This window comes from Crinia signifera, chromosome 9, assembly GCF_055691185.1.
Source record: "Crinia signifera chromosome 9, ASM5569118v1, whole genome shotgun sequence".
NCBI lineage: Eukaryota > Metazoa > Chordata > Amphibia > Anura > Myobatrachidae > Crinia > Crinia signifera.
The window spans coordinates 44,610,862-44,633,955 of record NC_139225.1 but is presented as its reverse complement, the minus strand read 5'-3'; the positions used below and the strand labels follow the sequence as shown (position 1 = coordinate 44,633,955).

Genomic DNA, 23,094 nt, shown 5'->3' with positions numbered 1-23,094 from the left:
GCACAGACTTTGGGGTGCTTTGTCTCCTTCATTCCTTGTGAAAATGAAAAATTTTGAGCCAGAACTGCATTTTTGTGTAAAAAAAATGTAATTTTTCATTTTCACAGCCCAGTTGTACCACAATTGGTGAAACCCCTGGGGGATTGAAATGTACACTATACCCCTAGATGAATTCCCTGAGGGGTGTACTTTGCAAAATGGGGTGACTTGTGGGGGGGTTCCACTGTATTGGTAATGCAACATAGCACCCACCATTCATTCCACCAAAATCTGTGCTCCAAAATCCAAAAATCACTCCTTCCCTTCTGAGTCCTGCCATGCGCCCAACTGGTATTTTTTGGTCACATGTGAGGCATTGCCGTACTCGGGAGAAATTGGGGCACAGACTTTGGGGTGCTTTGTCTCCTTCATTCCTTGTGAAAATGAAAAATTTTGAGCCAGAACTGCATTTTTGTGTAAAAAAAATTTAATTTTTCATTTTCACAGCCCAGTTGTACCACAATTGGTGAAACCCCTGGGGGTTTGAAATGTACACTATACCCCTAGATGAATTCCCTGAGGGGTGTACTTTGCAAAATGGGGTGACTTGTGGGGGGGTTCCACTGTATTGGTAATGCAACATAGCACCCACCATTCATTCCACCAAAATCTGTGCTGCAAAATCCAAAAAACACTCCTTCCCTTCTGAGTCCTGCCATGCGCCCAACTGGTATTTTTTGGTCACATGTGAGGCATTGCCGTACTCGGGAGAAATTGGGGCACAGACTTTGGGGTGCTTTGTCTCCTTCATTCCTTGTGAAAATGAAAAATTTTGAGCCAGAACTGCATTTTTGTGTAAAAAAAATGTAATTTTTCATTTTCACAGCCCAGTTGTACCACAATTGGTGAAACCCCTGGGGGTTTGAAATGTACACTTTACCCCTAGATGAATTCCCTGAGGGGTGTACTTTGCAAAATGGGGTGACTTGTGGGGGGGTTCCACTGTATTGGTAATGCAACATAGCACCCACCATTCATTCCACCAAAATCTGTGCTCCAAAATACAAAAATCACTCCTTCCCTTCTGAGTCCTGCCATGCGCCCAACTGGTATTTTTTGGTCACATGTGAGGCATTGCCGTACTCGGGAGAAATTGGGGCACAGACTTTGGGGTGCTTTGTCTCCTTCATTCCTTGTGAAAATGAAATATTTTGAGCCAGAACTGCATTTTTGTGTAAAAAAAATGTAATTTTTCATTTTCACAGCCCAGTTGTACCACAATTGGTGAAACCCCTGGGGGTTTGAAATGTACACTATACCCCTAGATGAATTCCCTGAGGGTTGTACTTTGCAAAATGGGGTGACTTGTGGGGGGGTTCCACTGTATTGGTGCTTGGGGGGTCTTGCTAATGCGACATAGCACCCACCAAAATTCCACCAGAATCTGAGCTGCAAAATCCAAAAATCACTCCTTCCCTTCTGAGTCCTGCCATGCAGCCAACTGGTATTTTTTGGTCACATGTGAGGCATTGCCGTACTCGGGAGAAATTGGGGCACAGATTTTGGGGTGCTTTTTCTCCTTCATACCTTCTGAAAATGAAAAATTTTGAGCCAGAACTGCATTTTTGTGTAAAAAAATGTAATTTTTCATTTTCACTGCCCACTTGTATCAAAATTGGTGAAACCCCTGGGGGTTTGAAATGTACACTATACCCCTAGATGAATTCCCTGAGGGGTGTACTTTGCAAAATGGGGTGACTTGTGGGGGGGTTCCACTGTATTGGTGCTTGGGGGGTCTTGCTAATGCGACATAGCACCCACCAAAATTCCACCAGAATCTGAGCTGCAAAATCCAAAAATCACTCCTTCCCTTCTGAGTCCTGCCATGCACCCAACTGGTATTTTTTGGTCACATGTGAGGCATTGCCGTACTCGGGAGAAATTGGGGCACAGATTTTGCGGTGCTTTTTCTCCTTCATACCTTCTGAAAATGAAAAATTTTGAGCCAGAACTGCATTTTTGTGTAAAAAAATGTAATTTTTCATTTTCACTGCCCACTTGTATCAAAATTGGTGAAACCCCTGGGGGTTTGAAATGTACACTATACCCCTAGATGAATTCCCTGAGGGGTGTACTTTGCAAAATGGGGTGACTTGTGGGGGGGTTCCACTGTATTGGTGCTTGGGGGGTCTTGCTAATGCGACATAGCACCCACCAAAATTCCACCAGAATCTGAGCTGCAAAATCCAAAAATCACTCCTTCCCTTCTGAGTCCTGCCATGCACCCAACTGGTATTTTTTGGTCACATGTGAGGCATTGCCGTACTCGGGAGAAATTGGGGCACAGATTTTGGGGTGCTTTTTCTCCTTCATACCTTCTGAAAATGAAAAATTTTGAGCCAGAACTGCATTTTTGTGTAAAAAAATGTAATTTTTCATTTTCACTGCCCACTTGTATCAAAATTGGTGAAACCCCTGGGGGTTTGAAATGTACACTATACCCCTAGATGAATTCCCTGAGGGGTGTACTTTGCAAAATGGGGTGACTTGTGGGGGAGTTCCACTGTATTGGTGCTTGGGGGGTCTTGCTAATGCGACATAGCACCCACCAAAATTCCACCAGAATCTGAGCTGCAAAATCCAAAAATCACTCCTTCCCTTCTGAGTCCTGCCATGCACCCAACTGGTATTTTTTGGTCACATGTGAGGCATTGCCGTACTCGGGAGAAATTGGGGCACAGATTTTGGGGTGCTTTTTCTCCTTCATACCTTCTGAAAATGAAAAATTTTGAGCCAGAACTGCATTTTTGTGTAAAAAAATGTAATTTTTCATTTTCACTGCCCACTTGTATCAAAATTGGTGAAACCCCTGGGGGTTTGAAATGTACACTATACCCCTAGATGAATTCCCTGAGGGGTGTACTTTGCAAAATGGGGTGACTTGTGGGGGGGTTCCACTGTATTGGTGCTTGGGGGGTCTTGCTAATGCGACATAGCACCCACCAAAATTCCACCAGAATCTGAGCTGCAAAATCCAAAAATCACTCCTTCCCTTCTGAGTCCTGCCATGCGCCCAACTGGTATTTTTTGGTCACATGTGAGGCATTGCCGTACTCGGGAGAAATTGGGGCACAGATTTTGGGGTGCTTTTTCTCCTTCATACCTTGTGAAAATGAAAAATTTTGAGCCAGAACTGCATGTTTGTGTAAAAAAATGTAATTTTCCATTTTCACATCCCAGTTGTACCAAAATTGGTGAAACCCCTGGGGGTTTGAAATGTACACTATACCCCTAGATGAATTCCCTGAGGGGTGTACTTTGCTAAATGGGGTGACTTGTGGGGGGGTTCCACTGTATTGGTGCAACATAGCACCCACCATTCATTCCACCAAAATCTGTGCTGCAAAATCCAAAAAACACTCCTTCCCTTCTGAGTCCTGCCATGCACCCAACTGGTATTTTTTGGTCACATGTGAGGCATTGCCGTACTCGGGAGAAATTGGGGCACAGATTTTGGGGTGCTTTTTCTCCTTCATACCTTGTGAAAATGAAAAATTTTGAGCCAGAACTGCATGTTTGTGTAAAAAAATGTAATTTTCCATTTTCACATCCCAGTTGTACCAAAATTGGTGAAACCCCTGGGGGTTTGAAATGTACACTATACCCCTAGATGAATTCCCTGAGGGGTGTAGATTGCAAAATGGGGTGACTTGTGGGGGAGGTTCCTAACTTTTAGCACTTATGGTGCCTAGAAACCTACATGGTGCCTAAAAAAAAATCTCATAAAAAGGAGGCTCCAAAATCAAGTAGGTGCTCCTTCTATTATGAAGCCTGTGGTTTGGTCAACGTGCACACTAGGGCCACATATAGGATATTTTTGAAAACAAAAGAATTGGGGGAATCAATTTTTAGTCACATTTCTCTAGTAAAATCTACTGTATTCGTTAGAAAAATGTATTAAAATTGAAACTCTGCAAAAAAAAAGAAATTTTGAAATTTCACCTACACTTTGTTTTAATTCCTGTGAAACACCTAAAGGGTTAACAACCTTCTAAAATGCTGTTTTGAATACTGTGAGGGGTGCAGTTTTTGAAATGGCATCATTTATGGGGGTGTCTCACATACAAGTCCCTCAAAGTCACATCAGAACTGAACTGATCCCTAAAAAAATCAGTGTTTGAAATTTTCTTGAAAATTTGAGAATTTGCTATTCATATTGTAAGCCTCCTAGTGTCCAAAAAAATTAAAAGGAAGTTGAAATAATGATGGAAACATAAAGTAGACATATGGTCTATGTTAGTTATTAACTATTTTGAGTGGTATGATTATTTGTCTCACAAGCAGAAAATTTAACATTTTGCAAATTGCTAAATTTTCCATTTTTTCACGATATTTTGGTATTTTTCACAAAAAAACACAGACTGTATCGACCCAAATTTACCACTAACTTGAAGTAAAATGTGTCACGAGAAAACAATCTCAAAATCACTGGGATAAGTAAAAGCAAAAAAAAGTTATCCCCACTTAAGTGAGACATGTCAGATTTGAAAAAAAGGGCTCTGTCATGAAGGCACAAACTGGCTCTGTCATGAAGGGGTTAAAAATCGGGTATAATCACGTCTCATTGCATCGCATGCGATCATATGGCATGCAATGCGATACGACGCAATTTTGTGGTTGTACAATGCCCAGCGATGCAAATCGGGGGCACCGAGATAATACACAAGTACCGATTCAAGGGATTCCAATGTGATAGTGCTTCTTTACAAGGCATTGGTGAGACCACACCTTGGAATACTATGTTCAGTTCTGGGCACCGCACCTTAAAAAGGAAATAAATTAATTGGAACAGGTACAGAGAAGGGCAACTAAACTAGTAGAAGGTCACAAATCACTGGAATACAAAGATAGATTAACCAGGCATAATATGTTTTCAATGGCGAACCAGAGTTCGAGAGGTGATATGATTAGTATGTTCAATTACAGGATTGGGAAACATATGGAACTGGGCGATGATTTGTTCACTAACAGGCCTATACTTAGGACACTTGAGACCTGGCTCATTAGATAGGCACGGAGCAGGACCAGCTCAGCGCTCACTGCTGCCTGGATTGCCTTTCAGCGGCGCCCATAGTCCATTGCCGCACCTCTTCTTGGGGTGCGCCTGAATTTTTGTGGACAGGGGGTAGAAAAATTTCTAGCCACGCCACTGTGCTGGGCCCTCTTGCTGTCACTGTGCCCTCCTGACATTACTCTGGGCCCTCAGCTTCGCCACATGGAGCCGACTGAGCTCCTTACAAGTGGCGCGCAGGTGCACGGTGATATCACCCACGCACCCGCCGGAATGCATTCTTGGGACCGCTGCAGTTTCAGGAGTGTGTAGGCGGTCCGCATCTCTGTCCTGGAGATGGACCCCAGTCCGCCAGTTGCCTACCACTGATATACAGTATTTAACAATATGGAGCTGCTCACCAAAATAGCACAGTAAAACATTTTAACTATTGAGCTACATGCAGTGATAAAAAAAATTCTAAACATCTGGACCAAGTCCCGATAATTAATAAACATGCTGCAATTAAAAAAAAATTGGTGCAAAGTTATATCTCTCTGTTATAAGAGATAGTAATGGCCCTGTTATTTATTCAGCTTTTATAGGTATTAGACTGTAGTGTGTTTGTCTTCAACAACAGTAACCTGAAAAGATCATTGAACAAAACCAGATCAATTTCATTGTTTACTAAAGCCGGGGCAGACATACACATTAAATTATATTGAATTTGCGTTGTGTTGCGTTGTATATGTGGCTGGCATGTATTCAAAAAATTATTATTATTTTTTAGCTCAAGGTTTTGTGCATGGCAGTGGGGGTAGTGCTGCAGCTTCTTCACCTATCTGTCAATGCGACAATGATTAATGGTGCTGAGCATCTGGAGCTGAGGCACACTGACTGTGCAGTGCATTATTGGGAGTTAACTAATGCCCCCATACACTATGCGATTTGGGAACAATTTCACCTGATTACGATAATTTGGGCTGTAAAAATCAGCCCAAATCACACATAATCACACAAATCGCAGCACGGATGGTGTAATGGTTAGCATTACTGGCTCACAGCATTGAGGTCATGGGTTCGATTCCCACCATGGCTCTAACTGTGCGGAGTTTGTATATTCTCCCCGTGCTTGCGTGGGTTTACTCCGGGTACTCCGGTTTCCTCCCACATTCCAAAAATATACAGGTAGGTTAATTGGCTTCCAATAAAATAAAATTAACCCTAGAATGTTTGTTTTGCGTGTACATGTGGTAGGGAATATAGATTGTAAGCTCCACTGGGGCTGGGACTGATGTGAATGTTCAACTATAATCTGTAAAGCGCTGCATGATATGTATGCATTATATAAGAATCTGTTAATAAATAAATAATATGTAAAACGTTGTTTTACATATAGTTTCCTTTCTTTGCAAATAGGTATATTCCTTCAGAACATTAAGTATTATTTAATTTCTGTATTTTTTGCTTTTATTCATTTTCTTCCTGATTTTTATCTTAACCCATGCAGCACCCATTTCACAAAGGTTGTGTATAGAGAATTTACAAATGCCCGATTTACCCACTTAAAACCACCAGAAATGCCTGGAACTGGAATCCTTGGGCCTGTGCTTAGAGGAGAAGTTGGAGATCAAATCCAGGTAAACAAATACATAATAATATATTATAAACTACTGATAATGTAATTATATTTTTAAGATATGTAAAATCCATAAAGTGAAATTGGAATTCAGAATCACTCAATAGAAACCTGAGAACGTGATGACAGACAGTAGTGGATGATGAACAATGTTTCATTCCACATGGCACCAATGATTTGGCATGTATGGGAGTGATACTGGGTTTTCTGGAATGCAATTACAGATGTAGCCACGCTAATCATTGCTGCACCAATGTAACACTTTTGGCTATTGGCGCAATCCGATTGCAATGCACATGCGTCTTATTCACTCCCATGGATCTTAGAAACACATTGAGTGGAGATATGACAGCGTGGTGATTCCATGCCACAGGTGCAAATTTGGTACAAAAAACATGCCGATGTCGATCCGGCAACATTAAGAGTAGCTACATCTATATGTAGAAATATTGCTGTGGAGAGTTTACTAAAAGCTAATTTTGATGTGATGGAGGTACAATACAAAGTATGTACAACAAAAGTACAAAATGATGTCTGATAGCAGTATAGTGGTGTTGTGCTAAGTATGCCAAGCATTGTATGTAAGATTTCATGGTGATACTATGTTAAGACTTCATTTGCCAACCACTTTGGTAATTACCCATAAAAATGTATATCCTTTTATTGAAATAATATTAAAAAATATAGTACTGGGGGCATGGCTAAGATGGAGAGCAGTTACTACTGTATGTGTGCTCCATATCAACCCAGAATAGAACCCAGACATTTGCCTGCCTAACCCCTCTTATCTGGTGCCATTCTGCCCTGTGCATTATTTGATGTCACAGGTCACCGCCACGGGACACAGCGGGTGGTTTACCCGTCTGTGCCTGTCGGCGGCTGTCCTGTGTGCAGAGGTCCCCTGGGGTTGGCATCAGGTGGCGGGGGTCTGGGGCTGTATCCGGTGGCAGGGAGAGCCGGGGGTGCTGTGGAGAGCCAGAGTATGCTCAGGTGGCGCCGGGAGTCTGGCGCCGCCATCTTTGTTGAGGGCAAAAGTATGGGCAAACTACTTTTGGCCAGGTTGGGAGGTTTCCTGGCTTCCCTGACATTCCAGCCAATGGCAGCCATCCCCCGAAGTACTTAGGGATGCTGCCTAGACAAACCTGTGTCAGAACAAAAAGTCTCTTGAGCCAGCTGCACCTTTGGGAGACCTCCTGACTGTCCTAGTGCCTTGGTATTCCCAACCTAGCCCCGTGCTCCGTGGCCGAAGCCTGGCACCTCTGGTCGCTGATACATTCCGATCCGGCTCGCTGCTCCACTCCGACCACTATCGGGTCCGTTTCTTACTCCAGCCTTATTTAAGCCACAGATCTCTCCGTTCAACTGCAAATCTTCCCACTGGTCTCCTTCACGGTTGCAGTCCCCTCTGTATCCCGTCATCAACGTTATTAGTTACGCAAGAACTTATTGCTCCATATTATTTACGCAGGAACTTATTGCTTCATATTATTTCCTCCGCAAGAACTTATTGCTTCCTATTTATGTTGTTCTCCCATTCTCCTCAAAGAAGTATTTGAGTGTTCTCCATTTATGAACAAGTCATTCCCTTAAACCTGCTTGTTTTAACCCTACCTATCCTGATCCATCTGTGGTCCCGGTAACTCACACGATTCCATCCGATCCTCCACCTGTGACATTTGACATATTTTATCCTTATAGTAATGCCCCTTACACATTATGCCAAACACTATAATGCCCTTTACCTAATATACCACATACCATAATGCCTTTTACACAATATGCCACAGACTGTAATGCCCCTTACACAATATGAATGCACTGTAATGCCTCTTGCACATTATGCCTCACACTGTAATGCCACCTGCACCATATTCCACAAACATAATGCCACTTAAACATTATACTTCCCACAATAATGCTCAGTACATAATAGGCACCACATAGTAAAGCCCATTACATATTATACCACACACCATAATGCACCTTACACATTTTACTGCCTTTCCCTGTAATGCCTTACACAATAAATACCACACATATACTATATGCCTTATATCATAATGCCCAAAAATACACAATATGCATCACACCGTATTGCCTGCTCTTGGGCAACATGGCTCAGGTATTCTCCATTCTCCGGCTCCATTTCTGCCAGTGGTGGAGGCTGGTGAGAAGTGACTGCAGCAATGAAGCAGGAAGGCCCGAGGGCACACCTGCATTTTTCCTGACACTCACCGGCTATCACCCACAAATGGTGAGTTCCTGTCAATCAAAATGCAGCTAGGTTTGCAAATTAAAAAATTGCTTATTTGTTTGACGCTGCAGCCCAGACACATGCGCAGTTATTCAATAATGGATTTAATAGAGAAAGCGCACAACAGTGATCAGGTCTAAGTAATAGAGAAAACGCACAACAGTGATCAGGTCTAAGCAACGCCCTGAGATGTATGAAGAGTCTGTGATCATTGTATTTCAAAAAATAGAGCTCTGACAAAAAATAGAGCTATGACAGACTTAAGACACATTTAATAACAATAATGCAGTCATGTGTTTCGCCTGGGCTTTGTCAAAGTGACGCATCACTTTTACAAAGCCCAGGTGAAACACGTGTGAGCTGACGCCTCTGATAGGCCTTCTCTGCACCCAGTCCCGGCGATCATCCTCCGGCAAATGGCTCCCGCATCCACAAACGCAGGCACTGTGCTACACAAAAAAATACAGGCAAACGGCCTGATTTCTGAATCCCTGCTGTAACCTCCATCCCACCCATCGCAGGTGCCATGCCCCATGAACTGTAATCGGACACATCAGGTTTCCGGTCAGGTACCCTTTCACCCACCTGGGAGATAGACCACACAGCTCTATCCTCAGTAGGGACATATAGCAGTAAGATTAGCAACATTGCCTTTCTTCACATGTGTTTCCTAACTAACTGCCACTTAATCCATTACTGGTTTTAAATTGTGTCCAATTTCATATCACAGCACTGTAGGATATATACAGCTTGTTGTAGTCTTTTCTTTGCTGACATTTAGAACATTGACAAAACTTAACCCCTGCTGGGGAGATTTAAATGTGTTGTATCAGTATGTATTATAAGTGGTGACAATTCTTCAATTAATCTCTACTGACACCATTCGCAGCAACTCACATCTGTAACGTGGGTACATTCCATCTTTATATACAGTAACAAGTGTCATTTCCAATTTTCCTCTTTCTGGGGGGTGGCCTCTGGATCCCACTACTCTCATCCACCATTGGTTATAAGCAGTAGATGGTGGATAGTAGAAGGAGGGTTCAGTTACATCCACCCACCCACCTTATTCTCAATTCTCATCATTCAATGCTCTCTCATCTGCCATACTGCATCTGACCACCTTGCAATTCCTTGTGGTATCAGAGAGGTTCTCTGCATGTTCCACAGAAAGCAGAAGCACATCTAAGCCCTTGTTAAAGACTCTGGTGCTCTCTCATCTTAAGGATAATTACTACCATACATCACTGGGTCGCCATTCCAAACTCAGCAGCTAAGCAGTGATTGGCCGGGTTAGTACCTGTAGGGTGGACCCACAGGGAATACTGTGGGTGAAATGTAATAGGATGAGAGATTCTGAAAGTGAGAGATTTGGTAAGAAATCTCCAGGTTTTTTTTAAAGTGTAAATCATTTACACTGCAAAATCAAACTGGTTTTGCAGTGTAAATCATTGACATTTAAAAAAAACTGGAGATTTCTTACCAAATCTCTCACTTTCTGAATCTCTCATCTTATTACATTTCACCCCCAGTGTTGTAACTTACCAAGACAGCAGAAGCACACTTTGTCTGGCCAAGGAGCTCCTCCTATCCTTACATCATATCTTTGAATGAAGTACCTATCACAGGGAACATCACTGTCCTGAGGACCGCCCCATATATGTCAGAACACTAAGCGTCTATACAATAAGGACTCTGGGTTGAAAGTGTCAAGCGTCAATAATCCCTAACTACCTCCAAACATAATGCTTATTTTACTGTGCATTGTCGCTATTCACGATTAACAAGCATTAAAATATAACGTTACAAATATTCAATCAATATTTCGCCCATTTCAGTAATTTTCCACAATACCACAACAGTGTTACTGCATTAATGTTATTAAATGTGTATTAAGTCTGTCCTATATTTGTATGTATTTTGACGCACCTTTATATTAGCTTAACAAATTAATAAAAGTTAAGTTTTAAATAATTCACTCCACACTATTACATTTATAAAGCGTGCCCCAAAAAACCTTTTGTATGTTCTCTTCCAGTCATTTCAGTGACTTTTCTTTTTGTGTTATTGGGGAACATAACACAGCCTGCGCAGCCATTTGCCTACATACTGTAGTGTAGAAGACTTTGCAGGGGAGATCTGTTATGCTGCTTGTACTCATTTTTCCAGTTGTAGGAAAAGCAACTGGTATCACTGATCGTGGAGACCTTTTCTGCATCCTCAGATTCATACGACGATTCTGTATGTTCGCCTCCATTACTAGTACTGTCTGAGGTCACCTAGTAAAGAAGTAAATTATATTGTTATATGTTAGAACGTTACAGTAAATGAATAGTTCTGGCTGTATGACTCTTACCAACTATTAGATACCATCCTTAATTTAGTTTAAAAAAACTATGTTTCATCTTTCCAAATGGACTTTGGGGTTTATTAACGAAAAGGTATGTTGTAAAACCCAACACTGCTGATCATGTTTATGCCCAATATTGCTTTTACTAGCTGTGTCTCGCTAGTAAATGCATTGTCATTTTAAAAATCAAAGATAATAAAAGATAAGATTACTGAATCAGCAAAGAGTTAGACATTACATAGTGGTGTATTAAGAGAAAAGCGTCTGTGAGCGGTCTCCGTCTACGCACTCTCCTCTTAAGGTGGTTCCCCCCCCCCCCATGTCAATTCTGTCATTTTTTCCCCCCGGAGACCGCCAGGCATGCAGGAGCTGCTTGCTGTAACAGGGGGTGGGGGGGGGGAACAGCTGCCACTGGGAAGAACTGTAAGCACTGACAGCTGAGCAGAGAGCCGGGAGTTGCCCAGCTGTATTCACAGCCCTGCATGTCCCAGCTATTTGAAATCTTGCGCTGCCGCCTGCTGGGTCCAGCAGCCAACCAGGAGCCACCACTGCCTCTCCTGAGACCTGGCAGGCGGCAGTGCTTATAGTTCTTCCCAGCTGCAGCTTTCCCCTCATTACCAGGAGCATATATCCCCCTTGGCAACAAGCATTTATTCCCACATGGCAATGACCATATAACCCCCCCATGGCAACAAGCATGTATTCCCCCATGGCAATGAGCATGTATTCCCCATGGCAACAAGCATGTAATCTCACATGGCAACAAGCATAGAACCCCTGGCAATGACCATATCCCCCCATGGTAATGAGCATGTATTCCCCATGGCAACGAGCATGTATACCCCCTTGGCAGCGAGCATGTATTCCCCCTTGACAATGAGCATAGAACCCCTGGCAACAAGCATGTAATCCAACATGGTAACAAACATGCAATCCCACGTTGCAACGAGCATAGAACCCATAGCAACAATCATCAAGGTAAGCAGTGCATATGTAGCATAATTTCTAATAGGTATTATGGTGTTAGCCAAAATACGTAATGGACATTATTGTGTGGCTTAATGCGCAATGTGCATATTTATTGAATTTATTGTGAATTTTGGCTTAATCCGTGTAGCATTATGTGAATTTTGGCTCAATCCATGTGGCATTATGTGAATTTCGGCTCATTCCGTTTGGCATCATGTGTAAGGAGCAAGTGTAATGAGGTCTACTATTTATTTGCATAATGTGCAGAATTGCTATATGGTGTGGTACACTACAAGGTGACGCCAAGGTGGTACTTTAAATGCCAGGGCCTAGAAATAATCCCATTCCCATCCTCTCTCTGCTCTCCTCCTCTCCCTCTCTGCACTGGCACCACAAACACCCCCTTCCCCCTCCCCATCCCATCCCATCCCCTATCTTGGTGCTCCACTGTCATTTTCTCCTGGATCCGCTCCTGCCTTCGCTGGATCACCCGGTCCGGGACAGCAACACCACCCAGACAGGTGGGCAGTCAATGTAGAATGCTGAGCAGATACTGGGGCAGATGTATTAAGCCTGGAGAAGAGATAAACTAGAGATAAAGTGGAGATAACTTGGAAGAGTTAACGCACCAGCCAATCAGCTGTGTTTGAAATATGACAGTTGGGATCTGATTGGCTGGTGCGTTATCTCCTTCCACTTTATCTCCAGTTTATCTCTTCACCAGGCTTAATACATCTGCCCCATTGCTTGTTGTTGGGGGCCTCTCGAACTCTGCGGGGAAGTGAGTTCCATAAAGTTGGAGCTGTATGGCTAAAAGCTGGACCCCAGTTGAATTATGGAAGAGATTCTAGGTACTGTTAAAAGTCATTCATCTACAGATCACAGTATTCGGGTGGGACAGTATGGAATCAGAAGCTGCTTCTGGTACCTTGGGCCTTGGTCATGTAGGGCTTTGAAACTCAGTAAATTGACCTTGAAAATTATTCGCCATTTTATGGGCAGTCAGTGAAGGGAGTAGAGTAAAGGTGTTATGTGGCTAGAAGGATTCGGCATGAAAAGCCGGCGGTCGGGATCCCGGCGTTCAGAATCCCGACGCCGGAATCCCGAAATCCCGACAAGGGGGGGACGTGGATCGCCCCCCCTTGCGGGCTCGCTGTGCTCGCCACGCAGCGGGCCAGGTGCCTTGCTATGCTCGGCACACTAATTTATTCTCCCTCCGAGGGTGTCGTGGACACCCACGGGGGGAGAAAGTGTCGGAATTTCGGCGTTCGGGATTTTGAACGCCGGGATCTCGACCGCCGGGATTTAAACTGCATCCCAGCTAGAACAGGGCTGGTTGGTTTATCAGCCTGGCAGTTGTGTTTTGTACCAGCTGTAATCGGTGCAGTTCTTTTGCTGTTAGGCTAAGATAGAGAGCATTGCAGTAATCCAAACGAGATGATACAGTACAAATGCATGTATGACTTTTGGCAGATCTTCAGAGGGGATTAAGTGTTTGATTCTAGCCATGTTCCTCAGATGAAAGAATGAGGATTTGATTGTGGCTGATATCTGATGTTTAAGTGTCAAGCCACCATCTAGTACCACGCCAAGATTTAGCACATGATCAGAGTTTTGTAATTCTGTACCCCCAAGTGTCAATCCAGTTGGGTGGCTATGCTGCAGTCTTGTCCTTTAATGTTGAGATCCTATTATAAGGACCTCTATTTAATCAGGATTTAGTGTCATTGATTCCTGAAGCTCTGCTTTACAGCCATTTATGGTTGTATTGGGTTTTCAGTGTACAGAGCAAAGGACAAGTACAGTTGTGTATCATCTGCATAGCAGTGGTAGACAAGGCCATGGCACCTAATTATTTCACCCAGTGGCAGCATGTACACTGCAAAAAGCAAGGCGAATAATATATAACCTTGTGGGACACCGCATGGCAGTTCAGAAGAACGGAATGCCTGAGATAGGCATGTAGTGGGTTAAACATTCAAGGCTGTAATTACCTTTGTGAAGCATGTGACTCGGTATCCAATAAGGATGCAGGGATAGCACAGTTAGCTGAGGATATGAGTTTCAGGAAGGGGAGTCTCCCTCTTTTTCCTACTTTTAGACTGGACGGTGTTTCATTGCGTTGGCTGTTTGGCCTGAAAGAATAGCAGGTTAATTGATTTAGGGTCTTCGTCAAAGGATTATTCATTGTATATAGTTGTTTTTGGTGCGCTCACCTTCATTGACTATAGGCCTTCGCTGGATCACCTGGTCGGGGACAGCAACACCACCCGGATGGGTGGGCAGTCAATGTAGAAGGCTGAGCGTATACCACTTGTAGTTAGGATATTTGTTGATCAGGTAGGATAGTTATGGGTGGAGTTTAAATAATAGCTGTTCTTTCTTGGCTAATTATATTAATCAATAAATTAAGTTAAAGTCATTTAAATAAATTAGAGCTAACACTTTCTGCCAAACCTAAGTCTCTGAGTTGTTATTTCAGGTTCCAGTTAAGTACTTATTGTCATGCATACACAAGGTCACACATCAGTTGCTAGGATATTTAAGTTTTTTCAATCTTTCCAACTTATTTTATCTCACACAAGCATTTTGATAAATATAACACTTATTCTGTATTTCAATTTATCTTTGTTTACTTTGTTTTCTTTTTTATTTTGATTTGGCATGTTCCTATTTTAGCTTTTAGATTTCATATAGATATTGTTGATAGGTATAGGTTTTGTTGGTATTTCAGGTTTGATGGTTTCCACCTGGAGAAGTGTATGCCAGTGGTTTTGCAGCATCTTTTCTATTTCTTTATAATTTCTGTTGTATTGTGCTTTAAATGTAACTTGCGGGTATTGGTTGTCTGTTTTTTGTTCATAGGTCATAAGTTCTGTACAATAGAGATTTGATGCATCTTCAGTTGCATTTACTAGAAATATTTCATTTACTAGAAATGTTTCTTTGTATTATTTTTGCATGAATTGGTTTTTCATCACCATGCTTTGATAATCAAATGTTGCTGTTTGTTATCCAGTCCAGATGGTGTTATGTTGACCACCGGGACCTGGGGAGTGAATGTTGGTGGTGAGAGCAGGTGGTCAGGCGTGAGCCCGTAGCCGGGACCGCCGGTTAGGACGGCCACAGCGGATGCTACTCTAACTCTATTGAGCCCCTGAGGCAGATGGAAAATAAGAGGGATAACAGCTGGTGAGGATAACACGGTACCCACTGAGGGGCACGGCCACGGCGGGCCACGGGAAGGAACAGGACTATGAAAAGTAAGCCCACGGAGGGGCACGGCCACGGCGGGCCACGGGAAGGAACAGGACTATGAAAAGTAAGCCCACGGAGGGGCACGGCCTCGGCGGGCCACAGGATATAAGAAATAGGGACCAAGGCTCCAAAGGAGCACTTACGTGACCCACGGATGATGGAAGAAGTGGGCCGAACGCAAGCTCACGCTGAAGCTGGCCTCAGGATGTTGCGGATGGCTTGGCAGATACAGGAAACTGGCCGAAGCTGGGACACAGGCAGAAGCAGGGCACTGGAGCAGACTGGACACTGACTGGAGCAGGACACAGGAGCTAATAGGACACAAGGACCGAGGACCTGGAAGCCTCGGGGACCGGGAGCGTGCTTAGACAGAGAAATAACTCTAGGCACAAAAAGCTATAACCGGCGTCTGTGCCCAGCAGACGCCGGCTATTTATTTTGAATTTCGCGCCGCCTGACTGACGTCAGGCGCGCGCGTCATCTGCCGCCGGGCGGAAGCTCGAGGACGTTGCCTAGCAACGTCCCGACGCTCCGCTTCAAAGGGAGGCTTGAGACGCTGCCGGGCAACGTCCCGTCACAGGGGAAAACATCCGCCGTCCGTCCGGGTGCATCGCAGCCCGGACGGCGGCGTGCAACAGTACCCCCCCTTGAGGAAGGGTTAACAACCCTTTACCACCGGGTTTATTGGGAAATTGCCGGAAAAAAACCCTTTTCAGGTTGGGAGAATGCAAGTCCTTATCGGAAACCCAAGATCTCTCCTCGGGACTAAGCCCCCTCCAGTGTACAAGAAACTGCAGAGAACCTCTTATGAGTCTGGAATCGAGGATTTTTTACACACAGAACTCCTGCTGCCCCTGCACCATCACCGGAGCGGAGCCATTCCTCAGTCTGCGAGGAAATTCTTTAGAAAAGACCACCGGCTTGAGAAGCGAAGCATGGAAGGTACTTGCAATTCTGAGGGACTTAGGTAGGGAAAGACGGAACGCTACCGGATTAACCCTCCTGACAATCCGGAACGGGCCAATGAACCGAGGCCCCAATCTTGCCGATGGTTGGTGAAGCTTTATATTACGGGTGGATAGCCACACCCAGTCACCAACTTTGAAACGGCAAGGACGTCTGGATTTATCAGAAAATACCTTCTCTCTGAGGGACGCTTCTTTAAGGGCCAAATGGACCTTTTTCCAGATGACTCTGAGTCGAGAGGCAGCAGACAATGAAGAACTGGGGGCATTGGGTCCCAAAGAGTTAGCCCGCGGGTGGAATCCATAGACCGTAAAAAAGGGTGAGGCCTTGGACGCTGAATGATGTGCGTTATTATATGCAAATTCAGCTAACGGCAGAAAACTGACCCAATCATCTTGCATTTTGGAAACAAAGACCCTTAAATATTGTTTGAGGGACTGATTGAGACGTTCCGTTTGCCCATTGGCCTGTGGATGGAATGCAGAGGTGAGACTGATCTTTACTTTCAGGGCTGCACAGAACAGTCTCCAGAACTGTGCCACGAATTGTGGCCCACGGTCGGACACGATATCACTGGGCAATCCATGCAACCGAAATAAAGTGGACAATTCCTTCGCCGAAGGTAACTGTTTTAAGGCCACAAAGTGTGCCATTTTGGAGAACCTATCGATCACGACCCAGATGACCTGACACTGGGACGAGATCGGAAGACCAACAATAAAATCCATGGCCAGATGGGACCAAGGCCTGCTGGGAACAGACAGAGGTAACAATTCTCCTAATGGTCGGGCGCGTGGAACCTTATGACGGACACAGTCCGGGCAAGACCATACAAAGTCTTTGTTATCCCTGGCCATCCCTGGCCACCAGACCACACGAGAGAGGAGAGCAAGCGTTTTATATATTCCTGGATGGCCAGCAATTTTGGAGTCATGACATTCTGCCCGAACCCTGCGTCTTAGTGACGGAGGAACGAACAACCTGTTCTCTGGAGTTTGGGCTGGAGCTTGTCCCTGTGCTTGATGGAGAAGGCCCTTCATGGTTTGATTAACTCCAGCATGAATACAAGACGTGGGAACGATGGGCCCGAACTTGACTCTACTCTCCTGTTGAGGCAGAAAACATCTAGAAAGAGCGTCTGCCCTGATGTTTTTTGATCCCGGCCTATACGAAATAATAAAAATCGCATAAAAAAAAAAGAGCCCACCGAGCCTGGCGTGCATTCAGTCTCTTGGCTGACTCAATGTACTGAAGATTCTTATGATCTGTTAAAACAAGAATCTGATGAGCTGCACCTTCTAGCCATTGTCGCCACTCGTCAAAGGCCCATTTTATGGCAAGTAGTTCCCTGTTGCCTACGTCATAATTGGACTCTGCCTGAGAAAATTTTCGGGACATGTAGGCACAGGGGTGGACTAGTAAAGACTTCGGATCTCTCTGAGAGAGAACCGCCCTGGCCCCTACTTCCGAGGCGTCAACCTCAACAACAAAGGGTAGCTCAGGTTTGGGATGTTTGAGAATTGGAGCCGAAACGAAGGCCTGCTTCAAAGTTTTAAAGGCCTGCTCCACCTGAGGACTCCATACTGATGGATCCGGACCCTTTTTTAGTCAGAGCCACTAAGGGTGCCACAATGGACGAAAAGGTGTGAATAAAGCGTCTATAATAATTGGCGGACCCAAGAAACCGTTGGACTGCTTTTAAATTAGTGGGCCTGACCCAATCCACAATGGCCTGCAATTTCTTGGGATCCATTTGGAACCCCTGGGAAGAGATAATATAGCCAAGAAAAGATACTTGGGTCACCTCGAACTCGCATTTCTCTAATTTAGCGAATAACTGGTTTTCCCTAAGTTTCTGTTGCACCTGGCGCACTTGTGCTCTATGTGACTCCAAGTCTCGGGAAAAAATTAAAATATTGTCTAAATAGACAACAACAAACTTGCCCAAGAATTCCCGAAGGACGTCGTTGATAAAGTCCTGAAAGACGGCTGGGGCGTTGGAGAGACCGAATGGCATTACCAGGTACTCGTAGTGCCCCGTCTGAGTACTAAACGCCGTCTTCCATTCGTCCCCCTCCTTGATTCTTATCAGGTTATAGGCCCCTCACAAATCTATTTTAGAAAAAATAGTAGCAGATCGTAGCTGGTCAAAGAGAACCGTAATCAAAGGAAGGGGATAGGTGTTTTTCACCGTAATTTTGTTGAGGGCCCGGAAATCTATGCAAGGCCTCAAAGACCCATCTTTTTTAGACACAAAAAAGAAACCGGCGCTGAGAGGGGATTTCGAGGGTCGAATAAAACCTTTTGCCAGACTCTCCTGGATGTATTCATCCATTGCTTTTGTCTCTGGGCCAGACAACGCATAAAGCCTGCACTTAGGAAATGGAGCATTAGGAATTAATTGGATGACACAGTCATATGGCCGGTGTGGAGGTAACCTGTCGGCCTTGCCTTTAGAAAAGACGTCAATAAAATCCTGATAAGGAACAGGAACCCCCGCTAAAGAGGTGGAATTTACCGGGAGTGAAGAATGGAAGCACTGTTCCTGACAATAAGGACTCCAATGGGCAATCTCCCCCAGATGCCAGTCTATGACGGGATTATGCTTCTTCAACCAGGGGAAGCCCAACACGATGGGCACTGAGGGGCATGATGATATAAGAAAAGTAATCTCCTCCTGGTGAAACAGACCAATAGACAATAGTACAGGAGGAGTCTGAAATGAGACCGCCCCATTGGAGAGTACTCCACCATCTAAACCCCGTAGGGAAATGGGAACCGGGAGCGGGAGTTGGGGAATCCCCAACCTCTGGGCAATGGCTACGTCTAGGAAGTTTCCTGCCACGCCACCATCAATAAAAATAGACCCAGAAAACTTATATCCCTGAAAGGATAAACACCCCGGTACTAATAACGAATCTAGAGAGGAAAATAACTGAAGGCCGAAGTGAACCCTCTCTCCGTTCACTTGGCCCGGCCTTTTACTGGCCAGTTGGGGCAATTTCTCAGAATATGACCTTTACCACCGCAGTACAGGCAAAGGCCTGAGCTCAGTCGGCGAGCCCTTTCCTCCGGAGAAATGCGAGCTGCCCCGAGCTGCATAGGCTCCTCACTTTCCTCAGAGGTCATGGGCACATAAGGAACTACCCGAGTGAGAGAGCCCCGTTCAGACCTCCGCTCTCGGAGGCGACGGTCGATTTTAATGGCTAACTCCATTAATTTATCCAGCGTTTTGGGTGCTGGGTACTGAATAAGGCAATCCTTAATCTCGTCAGCCAGACCACAGCGAAATTGGCTGCGTAAAGCTGGATCGTTCCAGCCGCAATCGTTTGCCCATCGGCGGAACTCAGTGCAGTAGGCCTCAGCTGGATCCCTCCCTTGATTAAGGGCTCTGAGATGAGTCTCAGCTGAGGCTTCTCGATCAGGATCATCATACAATAACCCCAGGGAGCTGAAGAAATTATCCAGCGAGGTCAAGGCTGGGCTGTCTGACGGTAGTCCGAAGGCCCAGGTCTGGGGGTCACCTTGCAGTAATGAAATCACAAGACCTATGCGCTGGGCCTCGGAAGTGAAAGAGCGTAGCTTGAGCCGAAAATACAGCTTACAACTCTCACGAAAATTATAAAAGGTTTTGCGATCCCCAGAAAACCGATCTGGAAGGTTCATCTTGGGGTCTGAACCCCCAACCTCTGGGGGCCGCATCCTTTGCTCTTGGGCTGTTACTTTTAACGACAACTCTCGCCCCTGGAGCTGATCCGAGAAGGTCTGGGGAGTGCTCATAGAAAAACAAAAAACACCCACACGATACAAAAACTGTTTATAAGACCAATTATGGCCTGTTTTATTCTGGCCGGTTATAATGTTATGTTGACCACCGGGACCTGGGGAGTGAATGTTGGTGGTGAGAGCAGGTGGTCAGGCGTGAGCCCGTAGCCGGGACCGCCGGTTAGGACGGCCACGGCGGATGCTACTCTAACTCTATTGAGCCCCTGAGGCAGATGGAAAACCCCTGCAGAGCTAGGCTTCACCTGTGGCCGCCGCGTCCGAAGGAGCGAGTTAGGCCCGCTCCGACCCCGATGCAGCTAGGTCTTAGGAATGGACAAGGGGTAGACGATCGCCACAGGGTACTCAAGAGGACCACTGGCTACCGGGCCTAGCTGGAAGTAGACCCCTGACTGCCGGCACCTGGCCAAACCGGGATGCGACCGAGTCGCAGACACAAGGAGACCGGTAGAGGAATCCCCAGCAGGAAGCACCACAGGGACCACGACTCCTCAAAACACTGAAACCCAAGGAACACTCCCTGCCAAATAGATAGAATAATTGACTAATGGGAGGTAGAATAAGAGGGATAACAGCTGGTGAGGATAACACGGTACCCACTGAGGGGCACGGCCACGGCGGGCCACGGGAAGGAACAGGACTATGAAAAGTAAGCCCACGGAGGGGCACGGCCACGGCGGGCCACGGGAAGGAACAGGACTATGAAAATTAAGCCCACGGAGGGGCACGGCCTCGGCGGGCCACAGGATATAAGAAATAGAGACCAAGGCTCCAAAGGAGCACTTACGTGACCCACGGATGATGGAAGAAGTGGGCCGAACGCAAGCTCACGCTGAAGCTGGCCTCAGGATGTTGCGGATGGCTTGGCAGATACAGGAAACTGGCCGAAGCTGGGACACAGGCAGAAGCAGGGCACTGGAGCAGACTGGACACTGACTGGAGCAGGACACAGGAGCTGATAGGACACAAGGACCGAGGACCTTAAAGCCTCGGGGACCAGGGAGCGTGCTTAGACAGAGAAATAACTCTAGGCGCAAAAAGCTATAACCGGCGTCTGTGCCCAGCAGACGCCGGCTATTTATTTTGAATTTCGCGCCGCCTGACTGACGCATACCTCCCAACTGTCACGATTCCGTCGGGACAGTCCCGGCACAGCGTCTATTCTCGTATGAAAATGAAGTCGCGGCTAATTAGCATAAGCCGCGCCCTCATTTGCATACGCCCCGCCCCCTTTTCGGGCGCTCGCGCGGCTTCGCCGCGCGAGTGTCCCTATTTCCTCCGGACGGAAGTTGGGAGGTATGCTGACGTCAGGCGCGCGCGTCATCTGCCGCCGGGTGGAAGCTCGAGGACGTTGCCTAGCAACGTCCCGACGCTCCGCTTCAAAGGGAGGCTTGAGACGCTGCCGGGCAACGTCCCCGCCCGCGTCACAGGGGAAAACATCCGCCGTCCGTCCGGGTGCATCGCAGCCCGGACGGCGGCGTGCAACAGATGGTGGTTACTACTTACTGGTTAAAAATTATTTCAATTGACTAGTGTTTTCATTGTTTCTCATGTGTTTTGTGTTGTCCATGATAATTATCTCTAGGTCCAAAAAAAAAAAACATTTTTGTGGTTGTAAATTCTAGGTTTAGGGTGTTGGTATTGATATATTCTATTAATGACTCAAGGTCTTCTTGTGAACCCTCCCAGACGAAGAACATGTCTACATACTTATTCCAACTTGCAATGTTGTTCTTCTATTGATTAGTGTTACAGAGGTTTTGCTTCTCCCAATTAGCTACAAACAATTTTTTTTACTAGTTAAGTTCCCCAGTTCCAAGTAGCCCATTGCCAGTAGAACTTGAATCACCTCTTGTTTCTGGTCCCTCGTCTGTAGCTTTATCTGCCTGGCACTCTCAGTACTGTGCTAATGCTCTCCTGTGACGCTTAACATTATCATACACCGGTGTGCTCCTTCCTTCCTGTACTATTCAAAGATCTGCTGGAAGTCATGTCCCCTTTCCCGTGTGCTACAATCAGTACCTGCATATCTTGGATCTTTCTGCACCTATCAATATGTGTGTGTGATTCTTCATGAGTATACTACAGCAAACTTCTATGATTGTATTCTAATTCAGTGCAAGTTTCTCGCAAAACATTCATGGGTACAGTACATTCACTAAAAGTAATTTTTTTATTTTTGGTAGATTTCGTTGATTAACGGTACGCCATACCTGCATGCGACCGCATGCGATTTTGTGGGACAATCAATGCAATGTGATCCCCTGGGGCATACAGAGCAGTGAATAAATTACATTAAAAAATCGCATCGCACGGCACTAAAATGGCCCATGCGATGCGATTCTCCTACGCAGAATAGCCCACTAAGCAATTAGCTTAGTGGGCGCCGTGCTAGGAAACAAGTACCCAAACTCAAATTGATCTTTTAGAAATGTACCCTTAGTGTGCTTCAATTTCAGCTATAAGTCTTGATGGCTGATTTCAACTCTTCACCTGTGCTGTTTCCAGCTTACATTACAGATACTACCTGTAGGGGAACATCTACTACAGTGTATCCTATATTTCACAGTGTTTTTAACACAGTTCTTAACTCTTTGAGTGCCAACGTTGCTGTGAGATATGTGCAAAAATCTTCTGAAACTGCCTGCCACGCGCACAGCAACTGTTTTTTTGGTGTGCAATATTTATTTAACTAAACTTCAATTAATTGACTTCAGATAATTTGCAGGTAATAACTAAAGTGATTCATATTTCTCAACTACGGCCCTGGCATTTTTTCCGGTTATTTTGCAATCTCTCACAGCAATGTTGGCACTCAAAGGGATAAACACACAGCTTCAAATGGT

The 23,094-nt window shown here is 45.2% G+C and overlaps 1 protein-coding gene across 1 annotated transcript in view; it reads left to right on the top strand.

Annotated features, from left to right (window-relative positions):
- The window catches only part of LOC146035519 (coagulation factor VIII-like), a 215,182-nt gene that overhangs the window by 81,670 nt on the left and 110,418 nt on the right, over window positions 1-23,094 (top strand). The window contains exon 9 of the mRNA XM_083159025.1: window positions 6,540-6,669. Within this exon, the coding sequence (XP_083015151.1) occupies window positions 6,540-6,669 (130 nt within the window). The remainder of the gene's footprint in view (window positions 1-6,539; window positions 6,670-23,094) is intronic.